This window comes from Vespula pensylvanica, chromosome 6 (assembly GCF_014466175.1).
Source record: "Vespula pensylvanica isolate Volc-1 chromosome 6, ASM1446617v1, whole genome shotgun sequence".
Classification (NCBI taxonomy): Eukaryota; Metazoa; Arthropoda; class Insecta; order Hymenoptera; family Vespidae; genus Vespula; species Vespula pensylvanica.
The window spans coordinates 5618426-5635528 of NC_057690.1; the positions used below are offsets into that span (position 1 = coordinate 5618426).

The 17103-nt window shown below is 37.0% G+C and overlaps 1 protein-coding gene across 9 annotated transcripts in view; it reads right to left on the reverse strand.

Annotated features, from left to right (window-relative positions):
- Nucleotides 1-17103, reverse strand: part of LOC122629874 — a 198146-nt gene that overhangs the window by 117499 nt on the left and 63544 nt on the right. For all 9 annotated transcript variants that reach the window (XR_006327360.1, XM_043813729.1, XM_043813730.1 and 6 more), the window contains one exon: nucleotides 4674-4796. Coding sequence is in view for 8 of the 9 variants with exons in the window: in XM_043813729.1 (XP_043669664.1) it covers nucleotides 4674-4796 (123 nt within the window). In the remaining variant the exon portion in view is untranslated. The remainder of the gene's footprint in view (nucleotides 1-4673; nucleotides 4797-17103) is intronic.

The following is a 17103-nucleotide window of genomic DNA, read 5'->3' on the forward strand; positions in this document are numbered from 1 at the left end:
CTCTCTCTCTCTCTCTCTCTCTCTCTCTCTCTCTCTCTCTCTCTTATTCTCTCTGACGGTGTCCCATTTCAAAGTTGAAAGCCTATTCAAAATTCATGCGGTCCAACCATGTAGGCCACGGTTAAAAGTTTTCCCCTTCGAGATGTATTCTTATCAATTTTATTTTAAACGACAGCGCTTAAAGTTGTTTTAACAAAAATAACAAAATAATAGTGAAAGCTTTTGGGTCCTTTACTAATTCCTCTGAAATCGAAACGTGATCGTTAATGTGCCAAAGTGTTACCTAACGAAGGCACAGTTCGTTGATGTAGGTATCGTTTCGGTTGTAGGAATAATTCAAAATCCGCTATTAATCATTGGTTTAGGTACGATTGTTGAAACCAATTCACCTAATGAATGCATTAGTACGAACGACAGCCAACTCCTGTGCCAGCTCGGTTTTACCTTTAATCGGAGTGACCGAATATCGCATGGAAGCGTAAACCTCCCTTTCGTATAATCGTGTCGGCACTGTAATTTGCACGAGCTACACCCGAATGATAATGTAAATAATTCGAAACGTCGCGTCGCTTATGATTGTCCATTAAATTAATTTTAAGCTAATATTGAGAAAAAAAAAAGATTAAACAAGAAAGGAAGGACGATTTAAATCAAGATTGATTATATCATCTCGAGAATATTCGTATCGATAAATCGATTCGGTCTGCTTTAAGAAACTTTTACCGTGGTTTCTCGACTGTATCGAGTACACGATCAAAAGAAAAGTAGCTCAGAGCTTGTCGAGAAAGTGTCGCTTATAAATTTAGCTTAAGGTATTGCTGACCATCGACCATCGATAGCCATCGAGCATCGATCGAAACGAACGCTTTGCGTACCCTTTGCGCCCTAGCTAAGAGATAAGCTTCGAAACGACGTAGGGATTAGTACCGTCCCATAAATCAGAATTAATTCAAACGTTCGCGCGATATCTTTTTTTATCTAAGTTTTACTTCGATGATAAAGTAGGCTGAAAACGAAAATAAAAATAGACACATTCTACAATAACCCGTATTATTTTATAGTATAACAGTTGTTAATTTTTCTCATATGTTTCATATCTTTCATCTTCGAATCGATCTTGATTGATATACACGAGGAAACAAAATTGTTGCAATAGTTGCATCGTTTATTACACTCGTTTATTTTTTAACAATACGTTCTTTCTTTTTTAAAAATATTTCACCGATTTGGAAGCACGATCGTTATTTCTAATATAATCGAACGACCATAAGTAGTGTCAAGTCCAAAGTGCCAGCTAAGCCTTTTAATAAGGGAGTCTAGCCATACTATAGCGTACGATGCTCGACACGTTATTACTTCGGATAGCTGCATACTTGGAACGCCACCGTCTAGCCTTCCTATCATCATAGCCAACCTAGGCCAGAAGCCTCGATCTCGCACGATAGCCGACCGTGAAAAGACTTTCCTCGATCACACCTCCAACAAGTACATATACACACACACGCACGTACACATACATAACACACAAAGTCATGTATATATAGGAGAGAATACATCTATCGAGTATCTTTGAGAATGTATGCAGGACTCTGGAGCATTTCCTTGGCTCTTCTATAAGATCTACCTCCGTATACTCGAGGCTTAACCGAGCAATACACATACACACATGTATAGGTATGTATGTGTCGACGCACTGGAAATCCCAAATCGACGTACGCTTTCCTAAACGTCACCCAGCTCTCTCTCTCTCTCTCTCTTCTCTTACCAAGCGGCAGTCACTAGACTGTCAAGTGCACGGTTCGAGCAACTCCTGCAAAGAGGCGAACGCTCGACTACTCAGAAAATATCTAAGCGAGTTGTAAAAGTGGTCACCGATAGTATTACGTACAGCAAGAGAAGAAAACAGTCGAGAGTAGGCGAATTCATACATCTCGGTTCATTCTCAAGTTTCTTTTTACGGATGAATGGATGATGTATTACAAAATAGCATGAATTCGATTTTTCAAGAATTGGCACGGATTGATAGATATCCTATCTATACTTACATAGGATACCGATCTTGAATTATTATCCAACGAGAAGTTTGCGATACATAGACGTCGTCGTCGTTTCGAAGTTGCAAAATGTTTCGACATTATTAATATCGATGATACCGAAGGGGCGTAAACGAGTGTGAAATTTCTGAGATAACTCGATTACGATGCGGCACGTGCTAACGTAATAATCGGATAGAAAGTTACGAGCTTCGTTATTATCGTGCTCGGTTAGCGGTCGATCTAGAAACCCTTAACGATACTGAGATATAATAAGATAGTACGATCGAGCAGCGATCATCGATCGAACGGATTCCAAAATGATCATCGACATAGATACGTATATATCGAACGAACGATAAAATGAAAGAAAAAGGTCGTTAAGTAGGTATAATAATTCGTTCGAGAGGAATGAACGTCACGATTCGCGGATAAATGTTAGCTTTCTATGGTCGAAATGACGCGTTCATAAAAAAAAAAGAACAAAACCGTTGAAAGATCGAGCTTTCGCCAGCGCTAATTAGCATATGAGGGTTTAGTTGGTCGGCCGAATTGAGAATGGGTTAATTTAGTTCTGAAATACTTTGTGACCCAGTGAACAACCGCGGCTTTTTCGCAGTTCTGTTCTTCAGGCTTGGCAAGAGAAAACGCTCTGGTTAATCCGCGACTGCACTCGCGTGGAAAATAAAGCGTTTCACTCGATAGCAAGAGCTTCATGTGTATATGTATATATATATGTATATGCATATGTATATATATATATATATATATATGTACGTCTGTGTATACTCTCCGTTGTACACTCGTAAGTGCTACCGTGTTCATCCACCCTCCCATTCCAGATTCTATGCTACAAGGATGCCTTTTAATGCATTTCGGATAGACGCTACGAAACAGTCGCGCGCCCTGCCGCACGGGGAGCTTTTTATTTTGACAATAATTGTAACCTCCTCGTTCGCCTAATTGGACGGCAATTGGCCAGAACTCGATCGATAAGAGCCATCTAGAACAGAGATTGCACATCTCCGGGGTAGCAATTCGCAAAGACAATTAGCGGGCAGATTAGAAGATGAAGGCATCCAGCCGCCGAAATTTCGACGCTCCGTAATCGTCGACCATTCCTGTCGATCGTTTTCAGCATTCAAGCAAAATCGCTTTTAGCTTGGCTGCTACGGAATGAACACGTTTGTGTTCAACACTCACCAGAAGGAACGTGCTCCTTTCGAAGATAGATCGAGATACTTGCGAGTCCGATGATTCTACGAATCGTTTTCGATAAAGAACTTTCTAACGCAGAAGAGACTGTATAACGGTAGAACATTAAATGACAAGAGTCTACTAGAGAATATCAAAGTATCGCTACTTTCAGATTTCTTAAGAGCTCGATAAAAGCTTCTCGACTTAAACTTCAACGCCGATTCCATTTTTATCTGAAAGAAATGATTAAACTACTTCTTTTCTCTCTCTCTCTCTCTCTCTCTCTCTCTCTCTCTCTCTCTCTCTCTCTCTCTCTCTCTCTCTCTCTCTCTCTCTCTCTCTCTCTCTCTCTCGAAAGATATCTATCCTCAATGGACCGTTCAATGCATAAGGAAATTGTAATTAGACTGTATAGGTAATATTCTGAAAGATCGATATCTAGAAATACCTTCCAAATAGCGAGCTTAATATATCCGCATCGAATCGTAGAGTAATTATTCGATTAGATATGTGCTTAATTCAAATATCTCGGAATTGATAAAGAATATATTGATAATTTAGTTTTTATATAGAATTAGTCGAGAAAATATCATCTATCACTCTTTTCATCTGTCATATATTACATGGACTGATATTGCTAGTCGTATCGATGATTCATATATAACTCTTTTTTGAAACGAGTCGAAAAAAAGTTATTTAATATATATAAAACGTATACTATATCATCGGATATTATAATAAGTAGTCCAATTATTTGTTATAAATTCGTTCCGTCTGTCTATTTACCGTGGTTTTTATTATATTTGCAATGGTCCGCCACGTCAAATAAAACGAAGATTGGATTTCATGCATATTACGAATAAATTTAATTAACGTTTCTAATTAACGAGACGACTAGCGAATTTCTTTTCTAAATTATGGAAATCGAAAGAAATCGGTAAAAAGTCGCACTTTATCGTTTAGCATAATCACGCAAAGGAAAGAGAATGTCGAGCGTAACTAAAGAGAAACGATGGGAATAACAGAAGGATTCGTTTAACAGGTACCAGTAGCTAGGAATAATTTACAATTTACGTCAGAGCCGTCTGTCGCGAAAGCATAACGCGATTTCCATCACGCTGGAGAGAACGAATCGACGAAAAAATAGAAACGAGCGAAGAAGAAAAAAAAGAATGGTGGGAAAACGGGGTCGTCGACCGTCTCTTCGGCCGTTCTCATTTGCATCCCTCTCGTTACGTTGAAACGAGATAGAAAATATGAAATCGACCGAATCACCGTTCTCTTTCTGTCTGTCCGCAGATTCGGTTTAGTCTCAGTTGCTTCATTCAAAAGTTCGTGCTTTCAATGGTAATAATATATACTTCAAAAAAAAAAAAAGGAAAAAAGACGAATACAAAATAAAATACGTAGAAAAAGAAAACTCTATAAAGCTTTTGTACTCACCTAATTCTGGACCGCAGACACGTGGAATAATTTCGAGAATGGCACTACAGGATGGATCCTCGAAACAAAGTTGACGAGCGTAGAGGCAATTCAATATAGCGACACCCTTTTTGATATCGGATCCTGAAACAATAGAGCGAATGCATCGGTAATCATTTGTCGATTATTCCTATCCTATTGTTCGCACTACTGCTTTATCGTCTTTTATGATTTAGTTTAATCAGTTGAAATATAGGGAATTAATAAAGGATTTGTTATTATTCGCAAGATTGTTTAGCTGAAAATACGTTTCTAGAATCATAAGTATTAATGGTGCAATTATTATATACGAACAAATATATATATATATATATGTATATAAATTAATAATAAAAAACATCATCGAACTTTCAATACGACGAAGAAAAAAGAACAAAAAGCGAAATAACGGAAACGGAAAAACTGAAGGAAAAAAAAGGTCAAACCAGAAAAAAGAGAGTGAGTGAGAGAGAGAGAGAGAAAGAGACAGGGCTAAAAAAAGAAGAGTTGGAGCGAGCTATATCGCACGCCCTTACGGATTTTTACGAGCCACTCGCGAAACGGAAGTCGATAAAAGAAGACTCCTGGGTGCTGCAATTAATTACGAAACGTTCGCCACCGGTGCAACCGGCCATAAAGCACACTCTATATAACGGTGCCACTTTCGTAGCTGTAGCTCTGTTCTGGACTCAACTCGCGAGACTCTACCACGGAGATAAATGAATTTTTTCGATCATCAACTCGAAACGAAGAATTTTTCTAAGTTCGATCTCTCTTCTCTCGTAGGTTCACAAAACCCGGGTAATTCAAAATTGTTTCGAAACGGAAACGTGTACTCAAAAATGTGATTGAATTTTCTTTCCAAGTAATTATATCCGCTATTATATTTCTTTCTTTTCTCAAACGATTCTGGATGTCATTATCGAAAAAGTTAAATACCTAGATGCGAGACGCGATTCATCGATCTTTCAAGAAAGCGAAGCCGAACTCCTGTTTTTCTTCTTCCTTTTTATGCAAATGAATATTGAGCTTCCGGAAAAAGAAAGAGAGAGAGAAACACCGAACGTACGTTCTCTCGTCGCGATAAACTATAATTATCGACACGAAACCAGTTCTCCGTTCGCGTGCCAAAATGCAATCTCGTTTATCTCGTAGAAAGAGCGTGTGTTGCGAGTGTCGAAATTAAATCGTAAACTTGCCGATCGTCTCGAATGAATGAAAAAGAAAGAAAAAAGGACTTATTAATTTCTTATTTGTTTCTTTCTATGAAACTTCTCTCGAGGTAACATCGCATAGAGTCTTTGAAAAGTGCAACCATGATCGCGATAATTATTCGACCATATCGATGGCCGTGCACGTTTTGAACCTAAATCATTCGCGTGGTTTATTGATGTGCAATAAAAAGAAAAAACGGAGAATGGGAAAGAAAGTCGTAAAATAGTGGCAAGAAGAAAAAGGTAGCGAGAGAAAAAGGCACAAGAGTTGCACGGAATAATATTTCCATTTCACTTTATTACCCTTTGTCTCTGGCCTTCTTCTTTCATCTCTCTCTTCCTTTCGCGATATAATTATTCCTCCCCGTTGCACATTACAGCAACCTTCTTCTCTAACCCTTTCGTTTCTCTCTCTCTCTCTCCTCTTTTTCTCCCTAACTCTTCTTCTTTGCTCTTTTTTTTTCTTTAAATCTTACCTCACGTTTATGCATGCCTTTGTAATCATTGTTAGTTCCATGCGAACGACATAAATTTTTCTCCCACGTACCTCGTCATTCGTGCATGAACTCGATGATAATACGATGAAAGTATATTGCACCGGGTATCCGATTACAAAGGAACGTATGATTCTAATTATTAAATACATTGATAGATTAAACTTCATGAAAATAATTTAAACGATACTTTCAAGAGTTTTGCGTTTAAACGGAAGAGGAATTAAAAACGATTGCGAGTACATACAAATGTTCATTGATCATTGGATTATCCCCTTTCTATAATATTATTTGCGTGTAACCCAAATCCGATTTTATCTTCTTACCACGTAAGAACATAATAAATTCATCTGGCCGAGCGAGTATTCCTTAACCCTTTCGTTGAAAATTTTATACAGCCTTGAGGTTAAGCTATCTACCATACGGGAACGGTTTGTCTGAATACAGTTTTAAGTCTTATTATATATTCAATTTAAGAATCGATCGATAACCGATGCAAATAGCTGCATTTACAGAACGTTAGATGTACAGAGTTGTCCCAAACGTTCCAAACGACTTTATAGGAAATATAATTCTGTGCAAAAAGTTTCTAATAAGTGTAAAATTAGAAAATACCTCTTTAAAATGTTACTACCCAAAAATCACTAAACTCATGGTTATTTTATACATAGTTTCACGAAATCACGGAAAGTATGTATTTTTTAACAATAAAGCAATAGTCTTTTCTAAAATTTGTTTAAAAAGGCATACTGTAAGTACTCGTTGAATTCGTTTTGATATTTTCTACAACTTTGATTAGATTTAGAATATTGATTTCTATTTTAAAAAATGATGGTTTTGACTTTCGTCTCTTGACGAAAAAGAATGTCCTTTATGAAATAACTACGATAGGTATTACCTTTTTCCCTTAAAACCTAGCTGTTTCTTTTGTAAGATTAGTTTATAAAATTAATAGGATCGGAGATATTTGGCTGCAACGTTTAAAATTAAACGCCGTGTACATCTATACACGTATATACCTATACAGTTAGAAAGCAAGTATTTCTTATTACGATCATTATCGTCAAATTATGGTGGTCGGTTTAGAGTAATTATGCATGATCGAGATATTATTTAAGAACATTCACGCACGCATCGAATCGTTGTTTTTTACGCGACATGACCGACCGCACGAAAACTTTTTCCTTATCGCAGTTTGACGATTCGGTAGATTAAGTGGAAGCGAATGCAGCCCTTGGGAAGGCTCGATGTTGCAGTGCCGTTGCGCAAGCCAAGTCGTGCTATGCGGCATAATAATTATCGTCCTTCGTTCGTGGCTAGCTTCATCGTAGTAAAAGTTCACTCTGTACAACCTAATTGTGTAAGGGCGACAAGTAGAAAAAAAATCGAGCTTAATGATTCCTCTCGGGTCCAAACCTTCTGCTGATTTCCAAAAATTATAAAACATTCCTTTTCCCTTTTATAATTTATAAACTGAAGAAATATATATTGAATACCTCTGCAAAAGACTACCATTGATAGAACTAATGATAGCGAACTTTTTTCGACGAAAGGTCAGAATCGAGTAAAAAATTGTTTATTTATTGGATCAAACATTTGAACTGAGTAATTTACAAAATAAATATAAATTTTATATTTAATTCTTCAATCAATAGTTGCAAAAAAACATAAAATCGAAATTAAGTAATTTCATTTTATTCCAAATTAATGTGAAATTGATTGCTGCTTTTGAAATAATAATTTTTCTATATCAGTATTGTATAATTAATGTTACATAAATAAATAATTATATTTCCCACATGTTTTCAGATTCTATCAGTAATGAAATATAAATAAATAATTATGTTATACTAATCCAGTAAGTAATATTAAGAGTTTTTTTTGCTCTTTGCGAAGATTTAAAAACTCAATTTATTTTTAATAATTTACAAAACTTCGATTAAACTTTTTGAAAATTCACGGTTCGCCATCGCTGTTCTAAAGGTAATTATTATCCATGAAAACTTAGCTATAAATTAAGATAGCATTTTTAATTAAATTTCTATTTCCTTCTTGTCTGTTTTTTCTTTCTTATCTCCGTTATCGAATAACCAATTGAAGTAGATATTAAAAGAAACATCTCGTATGAATTTAAAATAAATATAACCAAAATGACATCTTTGTATCTAAATCTCATCGAAAATCCCTGATTTTTCGATAAGTAAAAGAAAAGTTCGTGAAGAGAAATAAACGTATTACTTGTCTGTATATTGATATTAGTTTCTGGTATATCCGTAAGATTGTCTTCGAAGTCTGAGAAGGGTGTGGGCCTTCGAAACGAAGGAGCCAATAAAAGAGACAGGAAAAAGAATAAAAAAGAAAGCAAAAGAGAGAAAGAGAGAATAGGTAGGTAGGTAGGTAAGTAGCTAGGTAGGTAGGTAGGTAGGTAGGTAGGTAGGTAGGTAGGTAGGTAGGTAGGTAGGTAGGTAGGATGAAGAACTTTTTCCAGGGTCTCTCTTTCGCTTTCCAGTTCGCAGGAAGGAAAATCCCTTATCGTGCCGGATGGCCTCACCGGGGAAAATCCATTTGAGAATTTTCGTGCGCGGATATATTTAATTATCTCTTGGAGGGGTGGCAAGAGGATGGGAAGGTGCCGGAGATAATTCCGGGGGGTGAAACTTTTGCACTCGAACTGCGTTACGACGCGAGGCAGAAAGTATAACTCTCCTGTCTTATTAAATATAGATCTCGCTAGCAATTGGAACTTCCGCTTGAACAGTTACTTCCGCTTCTCCCGAGTTTTCTACTTTTCTCGTAACCCCAACTGTTTCATCGTGTCTCCACCTTCCTTATTCTCTACTTCTTTCTCTTTTTCTTTACTTTTTTCTTTCTTTTTTTTTTCTTTTTTCTCTATCGGTCCATCTTCGGTTGTGTCACTTCGTATAAACCTGTCGTTACTATAAGTAGCAAGAAAAATATAAGAATATCCCGTGAATCTTCGAGGAGAGTAAATCTCTCTAAAGAATTAATAATACGTTCTATAAGGTTGATTCTAATAATGGATAAGATTCATGAACGACTGACGATCTCTTCATCGTTTTCAACGATCTTTCTCTTAAGCCTGGTCATTTTAATTCTCCCGTCACGTACTTTTTCGACCTCTTTAGCGCCGTTAAAGGACTTCTATTTTCTCCTCGAACTTAAGTCGAGTGGACTCAGAGTAGAAGGAAAATTGTTTGCAAAGGCCGACTGCCGAACGAGTTATAAAATAGTTAGGAAGAGACTTTCGAAGAATTTCGAAGAACGATTAAACGATTCGTTCATTCTCGATTCGATTCGTTTGATTAACTCGAGAATTCGTCAAACACGCTTCGCACATCGTAACGTTTCGAAATGTGTCCGATGTTGGATAGGAAATTACATTTAATCACCGCGCACCTGATTCGTTCGCATGTAACACACACCCGGCAATGGTCACTTCGATACTCTCGATGATTGAAATGCTTTTCGACTGAGGTGGTCGGTCAAGTGCATAGAATTTTATCGAATTACTTTACTCTGTGTTGTTACGCGATCGATGAAACCTCGTAACAATACTACAATACAGCTACTTCGTTCATCGTTCGTATTTAGTAGCTAGGTAATATATACGATACCAAAGAAAAGGTTCACACACGAGATTATCTTTGTGTAGAAATAGCGTATTATAAATTCTCCCGTGTTCCACTTCCTTTTTCCTAACGGAGTGATCCGATTTCAAAATACTTTTATTTCACGAATACTTTTTAACTACTTAAGCGTCGTACTTGACATAAATATCTCCGAATTTTTTATTGTACAACTAACGAAATACGGGTAAATATATCGGTATTTAAAGTACGAATTAAAGACGTATTTATTGTTCCGATTCGAAGCAGATAATAACGTAAACTTTTCTGTAGTAGTACGATAACGTTAAAGATGTAAAATTGAATTTTAGCGAAGAGTTCGAGTAGTCGGCCGATAAAAATATAGAACGAAATATATCGAAAAATGTATCGAGAATAAAAGGTTTCAACGATGATTTCGAACGTTTCGAGCGAAGTAAAGATGGTGAAGTAAGGAGGAAAGTACAGAGAAAAGAAAGGAGATTGGACGAGTCAACTAACTGTGGAGTTCAATATGAAGCGTAAAGGGTTTGAAGGGTGGTGAAAAAGTATGAGGATGGACGATCCTACGAATCGATATATGGGACACTGATTTTCAATTATCGGTTTGGTACGGAATACGTGGTCGAATTTGTTCATCCGTAGCAGGCAAGCAGATCATGAGATGTTATTGTTTTCGGCGCGTGTAACAGCGTCGACAATCGTTCTCCATCGACAGGAATCGCCACGCAAAATGGACTTGCCAGGGATTTGTCGAGGATTTCCTATGGAATTCGCACGTCGATTGTTCCTAACAGATTAAAATGTTCCAACGACTCCATATGTGGGAGCAAACGATACCTATGTACGTACATATTGTATATGTATATGTATATACATGTATTTCACAAAGAGAAGAAGAATGACGAAGGGAGGGGATAAAAGAGGACAGTGCACTGGATAAGATCGTGGCGAATGAGAAAATCGCTTTAATTTCGATAAAGGTTGCGTGTAATCGCGTAAAACGAACGTTTTGTACCGATAAATCGAGGTTACGCGTGGTGCTTTAACCCGATTAACAATCTATTATCCTCGATAACATCATTCGACGATATTATCTTACTCGAAGCTGGAATAATTGATTTATGGAAAGTGCATTCGAAATAAAACGATCATAAAAGTACAAGCGGAATTTTTTTCTCCTCTTAACATAGAGGTAAACGATATTCGATCTGATTCAAGTCCTTTCGAATAGCGTCATTATTAATAATAAAAAAATTACTTATTTTATTTTCCATATAAGAGTAGCGGATGAAATCAAATGTTATATTAAATTTCAATGTATTTTTATAAAAATACATTAACAACCGTTTCGATAAAACGACATATTCAGTTTTCCTATATTTTTGCATCGTTAAGGTATCGATAATAAATTGTCGATATCATGGGTAGAATATAATCTGATTGAAAAAGAATACCCCTATATACATATACCTACATATATATGCATCTATATATATATATTATATATATATATTTATATGTATATTTATATAAAATAAAAAGAAAGAAAACTAGGAAAATGATAAAACATTGAAAGAATGATTTTAATGAACGTTCGAGATCTCATAACGAAAAGAGCTCGACATTATATCTCGTGGATCGCCGTGGTGAAGCTCGATATTCGAGGAAGTCACGCGAGTTATCGGAAATATTTGCGAGCCGTGCTCCACGATAAGGGAGCATTTTTGAAAGCGTAACGATGTTCCGTTATCCTCCCCTCTCCAGCACCCCAATCCCCTTTCATCTCCTATCCTTTGAAAATGTTACCATTTATCTTTGCACGAACTAATGTAATGTTCTTTTCTCGAAGTAATTACGATTCGTGGAGATGGCCAAAATGTTACGACGATGGCACTAATTGCCAGTAACTCACCAAATCAGATCGCCGACTACGAAATTAGTGGCGTCTCGCTAATTGAGGTGGGTCGAGAGTGCGAACACACCACGATCGCCAGCTCTTAGCCCGGAGCGCGTAACCATTTCCCATGAAGTAATTATTTAATTTGAGAGAACAGATGGTAAGAATCTCGAAATCCTCTGCTTTATCAGGATCTTTCTCTTTCTCATTTTTTCCCCGATACATGAAACTCGATTCAAGAATTAGTAAAATTGAGAAATCTTAAAAAGTTACTGATCAGACGGGAAAATATTTTTATCTCGATTTAATACGTTCTATAGTTTATATGCATATATATTAAACCTACGTATATATATTTATATATATATACCTATGTATATATAAATTTCGTTTATATAGTTTATCGCTCGTAAAAAAGAAAAAAAAACAAGATATGTATGCAGCTAACTATAAAAGGCTGGAGTACCGTTTTCAACGTACATCTTTGCAACGTTATCAAAGACACACACAAGATTTGCTTCTGTTTGAGAGCAAAAGGATCTCTGTGGTCGTAGAGGAAATTCAAATTTTGGACTATCGCAATGGACACACCCTTTCTTTCTCGCGGTAGTACGACGGTTCGACGTTTGCAAAATGCATGAAAACTGTGCCTTGGGAAATCAAAAAAGCGGAATCGTACTTCTATAGATCAACGGTCGATGTACATTTGGATACACACGAATGTATATAGTTACCTACCTACTCACATGACTACGCATACATATAGTTAGGAATAACGAAGGTACTATGTACCTAAACGAGTATAAAAGCATATATGTATATACAGATGTAAAAAGAGAGAGAGAAAGAGAGATAAAGAAAGAGAAAGAGAGAGGGAGAGAAATTGAGTGAGTGAGTGAGTGAGTATGACAAAGAGAGAGAGAGAGAGAGAGAGAGAGAGAGCGAGAGAGAAAGAGAGAGAGAGAGAGTCGATTACGATCCCACAAGGCCATAAGAGCTCGAAACTTGCCCTGAAAACGGCGACCTCTCGTTTTAGGTTCCCTTAATCCCCCAAATGTTCTCCTCCAATCTACTCTACACTCTACCAACCATATACACGAACCCGTTCGTTCTCTTCGCTCGTGAATGTAGCTCCTTGCACCAAATAAAGGGTACATTCACGATGTATTTCCTCTCTATCGCACTACGTCCACGTACCTGCTTATTTCCGGTAACCACCTTGTTTTAATCACAGCAATCTTTTCCCAAGATAGAAAGGTTATGCAGAGATTTCACTTTCCTACCAAGAATTCACAGATACTACTAACGTTATTCTTCAAAGTACTACCTTGTTATTTCACTTTACGTTTAAATTATAGAAAGAAAGATTTTTTATTTATAGCTTGATTCCCAAGCTAATAATTACATTAAATAGTTTCATAAAGAGATAATAATTTTATTATAAATATTTTGTTTCTTCTTACGATTTATTTATGTTGGAAATTTTGATATCGTATCAAACGATCTAAGAAATTAAATTTTCTTCGTTCGTTAATCAAATCGGCTTGCCTGTCGTGAATCAAATATCACGTAATAAGGTCACTCGAATGAAGAGATAAATATCTCACGAAAGCTAGTGAAAAAGAGAGAGAAAGAGAGAAAGAGAGAAAGAAAGAGAAAGAGAGAAGAAAAGAGGAAAACAAGAGAAACGCCAAATAGTAGCAGCAACAACAGCAGCAGCAGCAGTAGCAGCAGCAGTAGCAGCAGCAGCAACAGCAACAGCAGCAGTGTTAGTGACGGCAGCTCGGTGGGGACTTTAATTAGCGGGTACGGATCGATTTGTCGCTAGCACGCCTCGAGGGAAGCCTTGCCTATCGTGCGGACAGCCCTTACTTTCCTTCTAATTTCCCCTTTCTTATTCGCTTTTTCCTCTCTTTCTTCTCGCACCGCATGAAAACCGCACGGTTATCGTGGCCGCATGGTTCTCCCGTTATTTTCAATATCGCCGTGCGAAATACTTTACTTAAACTTTGACCTACCCTTTTCCTTTTCTCGTTTCTTCTTTTTTTTCTTTTTTGTTTTTTGTTAGTCTCCATTCAGATTGTAAGATACATTGAATGAGTCAATAAAAATTAAATAATTAGTATTTACAATAACAAGTCTTTCCTTTGTGAATGGATTAATGTCATAATAATAGAGAACTTTTTTCTTTCTTACATATCATTGAGATATAATTAAATGTAACTCTCGTATAAAATATAAAAAGATATGTTGTTAACAGCAAGGAAAAGATCAACGATATTACGCTGAAAAGGGTAATTTCAGAAATCGTGAAATCGGATGCTGGAAAAGAAGGATAATCCGAAAGAATTAAAGTGAGTAAGGGGAGAAGAAAGTGTAGAGGCTACGAGCGAGAAACGATCGTACGTTTCCCCACGCAATTCCGACTAGCGTGAGAGGAAGGGCTGCCTTTTTCGGAGACACGCCATTGGATAATGCATCCGGCGTACAAATAGATAGCGTTAGAGGAGTGGAAGAAGTAAAGAAGGGAATGGCATGTTGGATTCCCATATCGCTATCGAGAAGTCATAGAAAAGAGAGAGACAGAAAGAGAGAAAGAGAAAAGAAAGAGAAAGAGATTTCTTTTTCTGCTCTTCTTCTTTTTTCTCTTCTTTCTCTCTCTTTTTCTGCTCACATCTATCCTTTCCCAAAAAATCGAGGAAAGGATATACACGAAGCAAAAAAAAAAGAGAGAAAAACACTTTCCTACTTAGGAAACTAACTTTAGTTTCGGTCTTCCGCAAAGACGTTTTTAAAAGTTCGAAAGCATCGACGATTTAGACCATTCATACATACAAAGGCGCTATCCAAAGCGATTTCCTTTTTTCCCTTCTTGTCTGACCTCTTAGTCCACTAACCCTCGTTTTACTCTTCTCCCTTTCTTCTTTAATAACCCACGAAAGCAATCCTTTATCTTGCTCCTCACACTTCGTTCCCTTAACAGCCTTTATCTCGCAACGATTCGTACACGAGCCATTGTCCATTATCGATTTCGTTTCGTTTCGTGAAGCCACATCGAATACCCAAACCAAAAGACTACTACTGCTACTGCTGCTGCTGCTTCTTCTGCTGCTGCTGCTGCTGCTGCTGCTGCTGCTGCTGCTGCTACTGCTACTGTTACTGCTGTTGCCGCTGCTGTTACTACGACCTTACGCCCTCTTTCAAAAGAAAAAGGATGAACACTTTCACGAGCTGGAACGCGAAGCATTTCGCTCCGGTACGAAACGCGTCGCTCGACGACGATGAACGGTTATTTCCTTTTTCCTTCTCTTCCTTTCTCCGTGCCAACACCTGCTGCTGTTACTGCTGCTACTGCTGCTGCTGCTGCCGGCGCTGCTACGTGTATTACTCTCCCCTTCTCGAATAACTCGCGAAATTAGGCTAGCGTGAAAACATCAAGAAGGTACCTACCTACCCACTATGCTCCGACAAATTCGACGATTTTCTTCTACTTTTCGTAACTCTTGAGAATGGCGGATAAGACATTTTCGATTAGGGGAAGACTTTCCAAGCTCTCTTCTTGTAAATCTTCTCGTATATTCCTGATAACCTCGTTTTCGACTATAGTTACACCCTAGAATCTTCCATTAGTCGAACCTCCCTTATCAAAATGTTCTATCATTAAAACGTTTTTTTTTATCTGTCTCATCTATTATCTTCTTGAAATATTTTATTATCTTTATAACTTATACATAAACTTCGTCCGATATTTGCTCCCCCCCCCTCTATTTTGTTTTACGATCGAAAAATGAATTTTACTCTCAATGACTTGTGAAATTGCGATTATAAAATAAAGAATTCGGTTTGTAAACTGAGAATATTGCAATCCAAGTTAACGTGATAAAAATTCGTATAATTTAAAAATCAGAAAGATTTATGAACTTTTAAGAAAGAATTGAAATACATATCTACAATTCGATATTACATTGAATTAGAGAAGATAATATCCCTTATATATCTTGCAGGATATAGAACAAACAAAATAGGAAGAAAATTTGAATATAATATAGATTAGAAAATCTAAATTATACTTATCGTACAAGACGTATCGATTTTTATAATGTTTTAATTATTTTTATCAATAGCATTAAACGATAAATGATGATGTTTTCAGAATAGGAGTTTCTGTCATTTATTATATAGCAGGTACGGTTGTCGACGTCACGAACTCGCTCATACGGCGTCTATTTGTCTCTCTGGGCGTTTCGTTCCCGTCGTCTTCGTAGCCACGGCTAATCCGAGTCGTCATGAGGGAAGAGCCAAGCAGAAACCATTTCGGAGGAGCAGCAAAAGGCAGAACGTGTTCGAGGACTCAAACGAGCGTCGTTCGATCTTCTCGAGTGCAGCTACGCCCTGACTGTTACTGCGAGCTCTTTTCTCGCGTTCTTTCTTTCCATCCCACTACTACTATCATCCTACACACATTCCTTTTCTCTTTCTCTTACTATGATCCTCTCTGTCTATCTGTCTCTCTCCATCTTTTTGTTTTTCTTTATCTTCCTTAGACAACCGGTACTTTCTCTCTCTCTTTCTCTATCTGTCTTTCTTTCTCTTTCTTTTACTCTTTCGCTTATTCTCTTTTCTATTCTTTTTTAGTATCTTTCGGTGTGCTTGTTCTCCCCTATAAACGTTCTTTTTTATAGCGTCGAAAGGGTACGAGTGATCGATGCCGGAGGAAATCCATTCGCGTAATGTTCGGCCACCCCGGATGAGAGAAGATCGAAGGTACTGCAAATCCGTTCTGTCAGTTCGAGCAACGAACCGCCAATTTCGTATATCGGACGATGACGTGATATGTCAAAAATACGATTCGTACCACGATGAATTCGAAGCTATCAATAGTTTCGAGGAGAAGCGAGAATAACTTTAGGATGAAAAATTGCTACAGAGATGACTTCTTTTATCTTAGAATGAATTATTTTTATCCTAGTAAATATTAAGTATCCAATATAATTTAATTTCTATCGTGTTTATATTTTAAAAACGTATAAACGGGGACTGTTAATAAGTAAAATATTATAAATGGAACGGTAACGAATAATACATTAAATTATTAGGTATATGGGTTTTCTAATGAATTAGTAGAATATTACATTGACTAAACGTTTCATTATTATTATTATTATTATTATTATTATT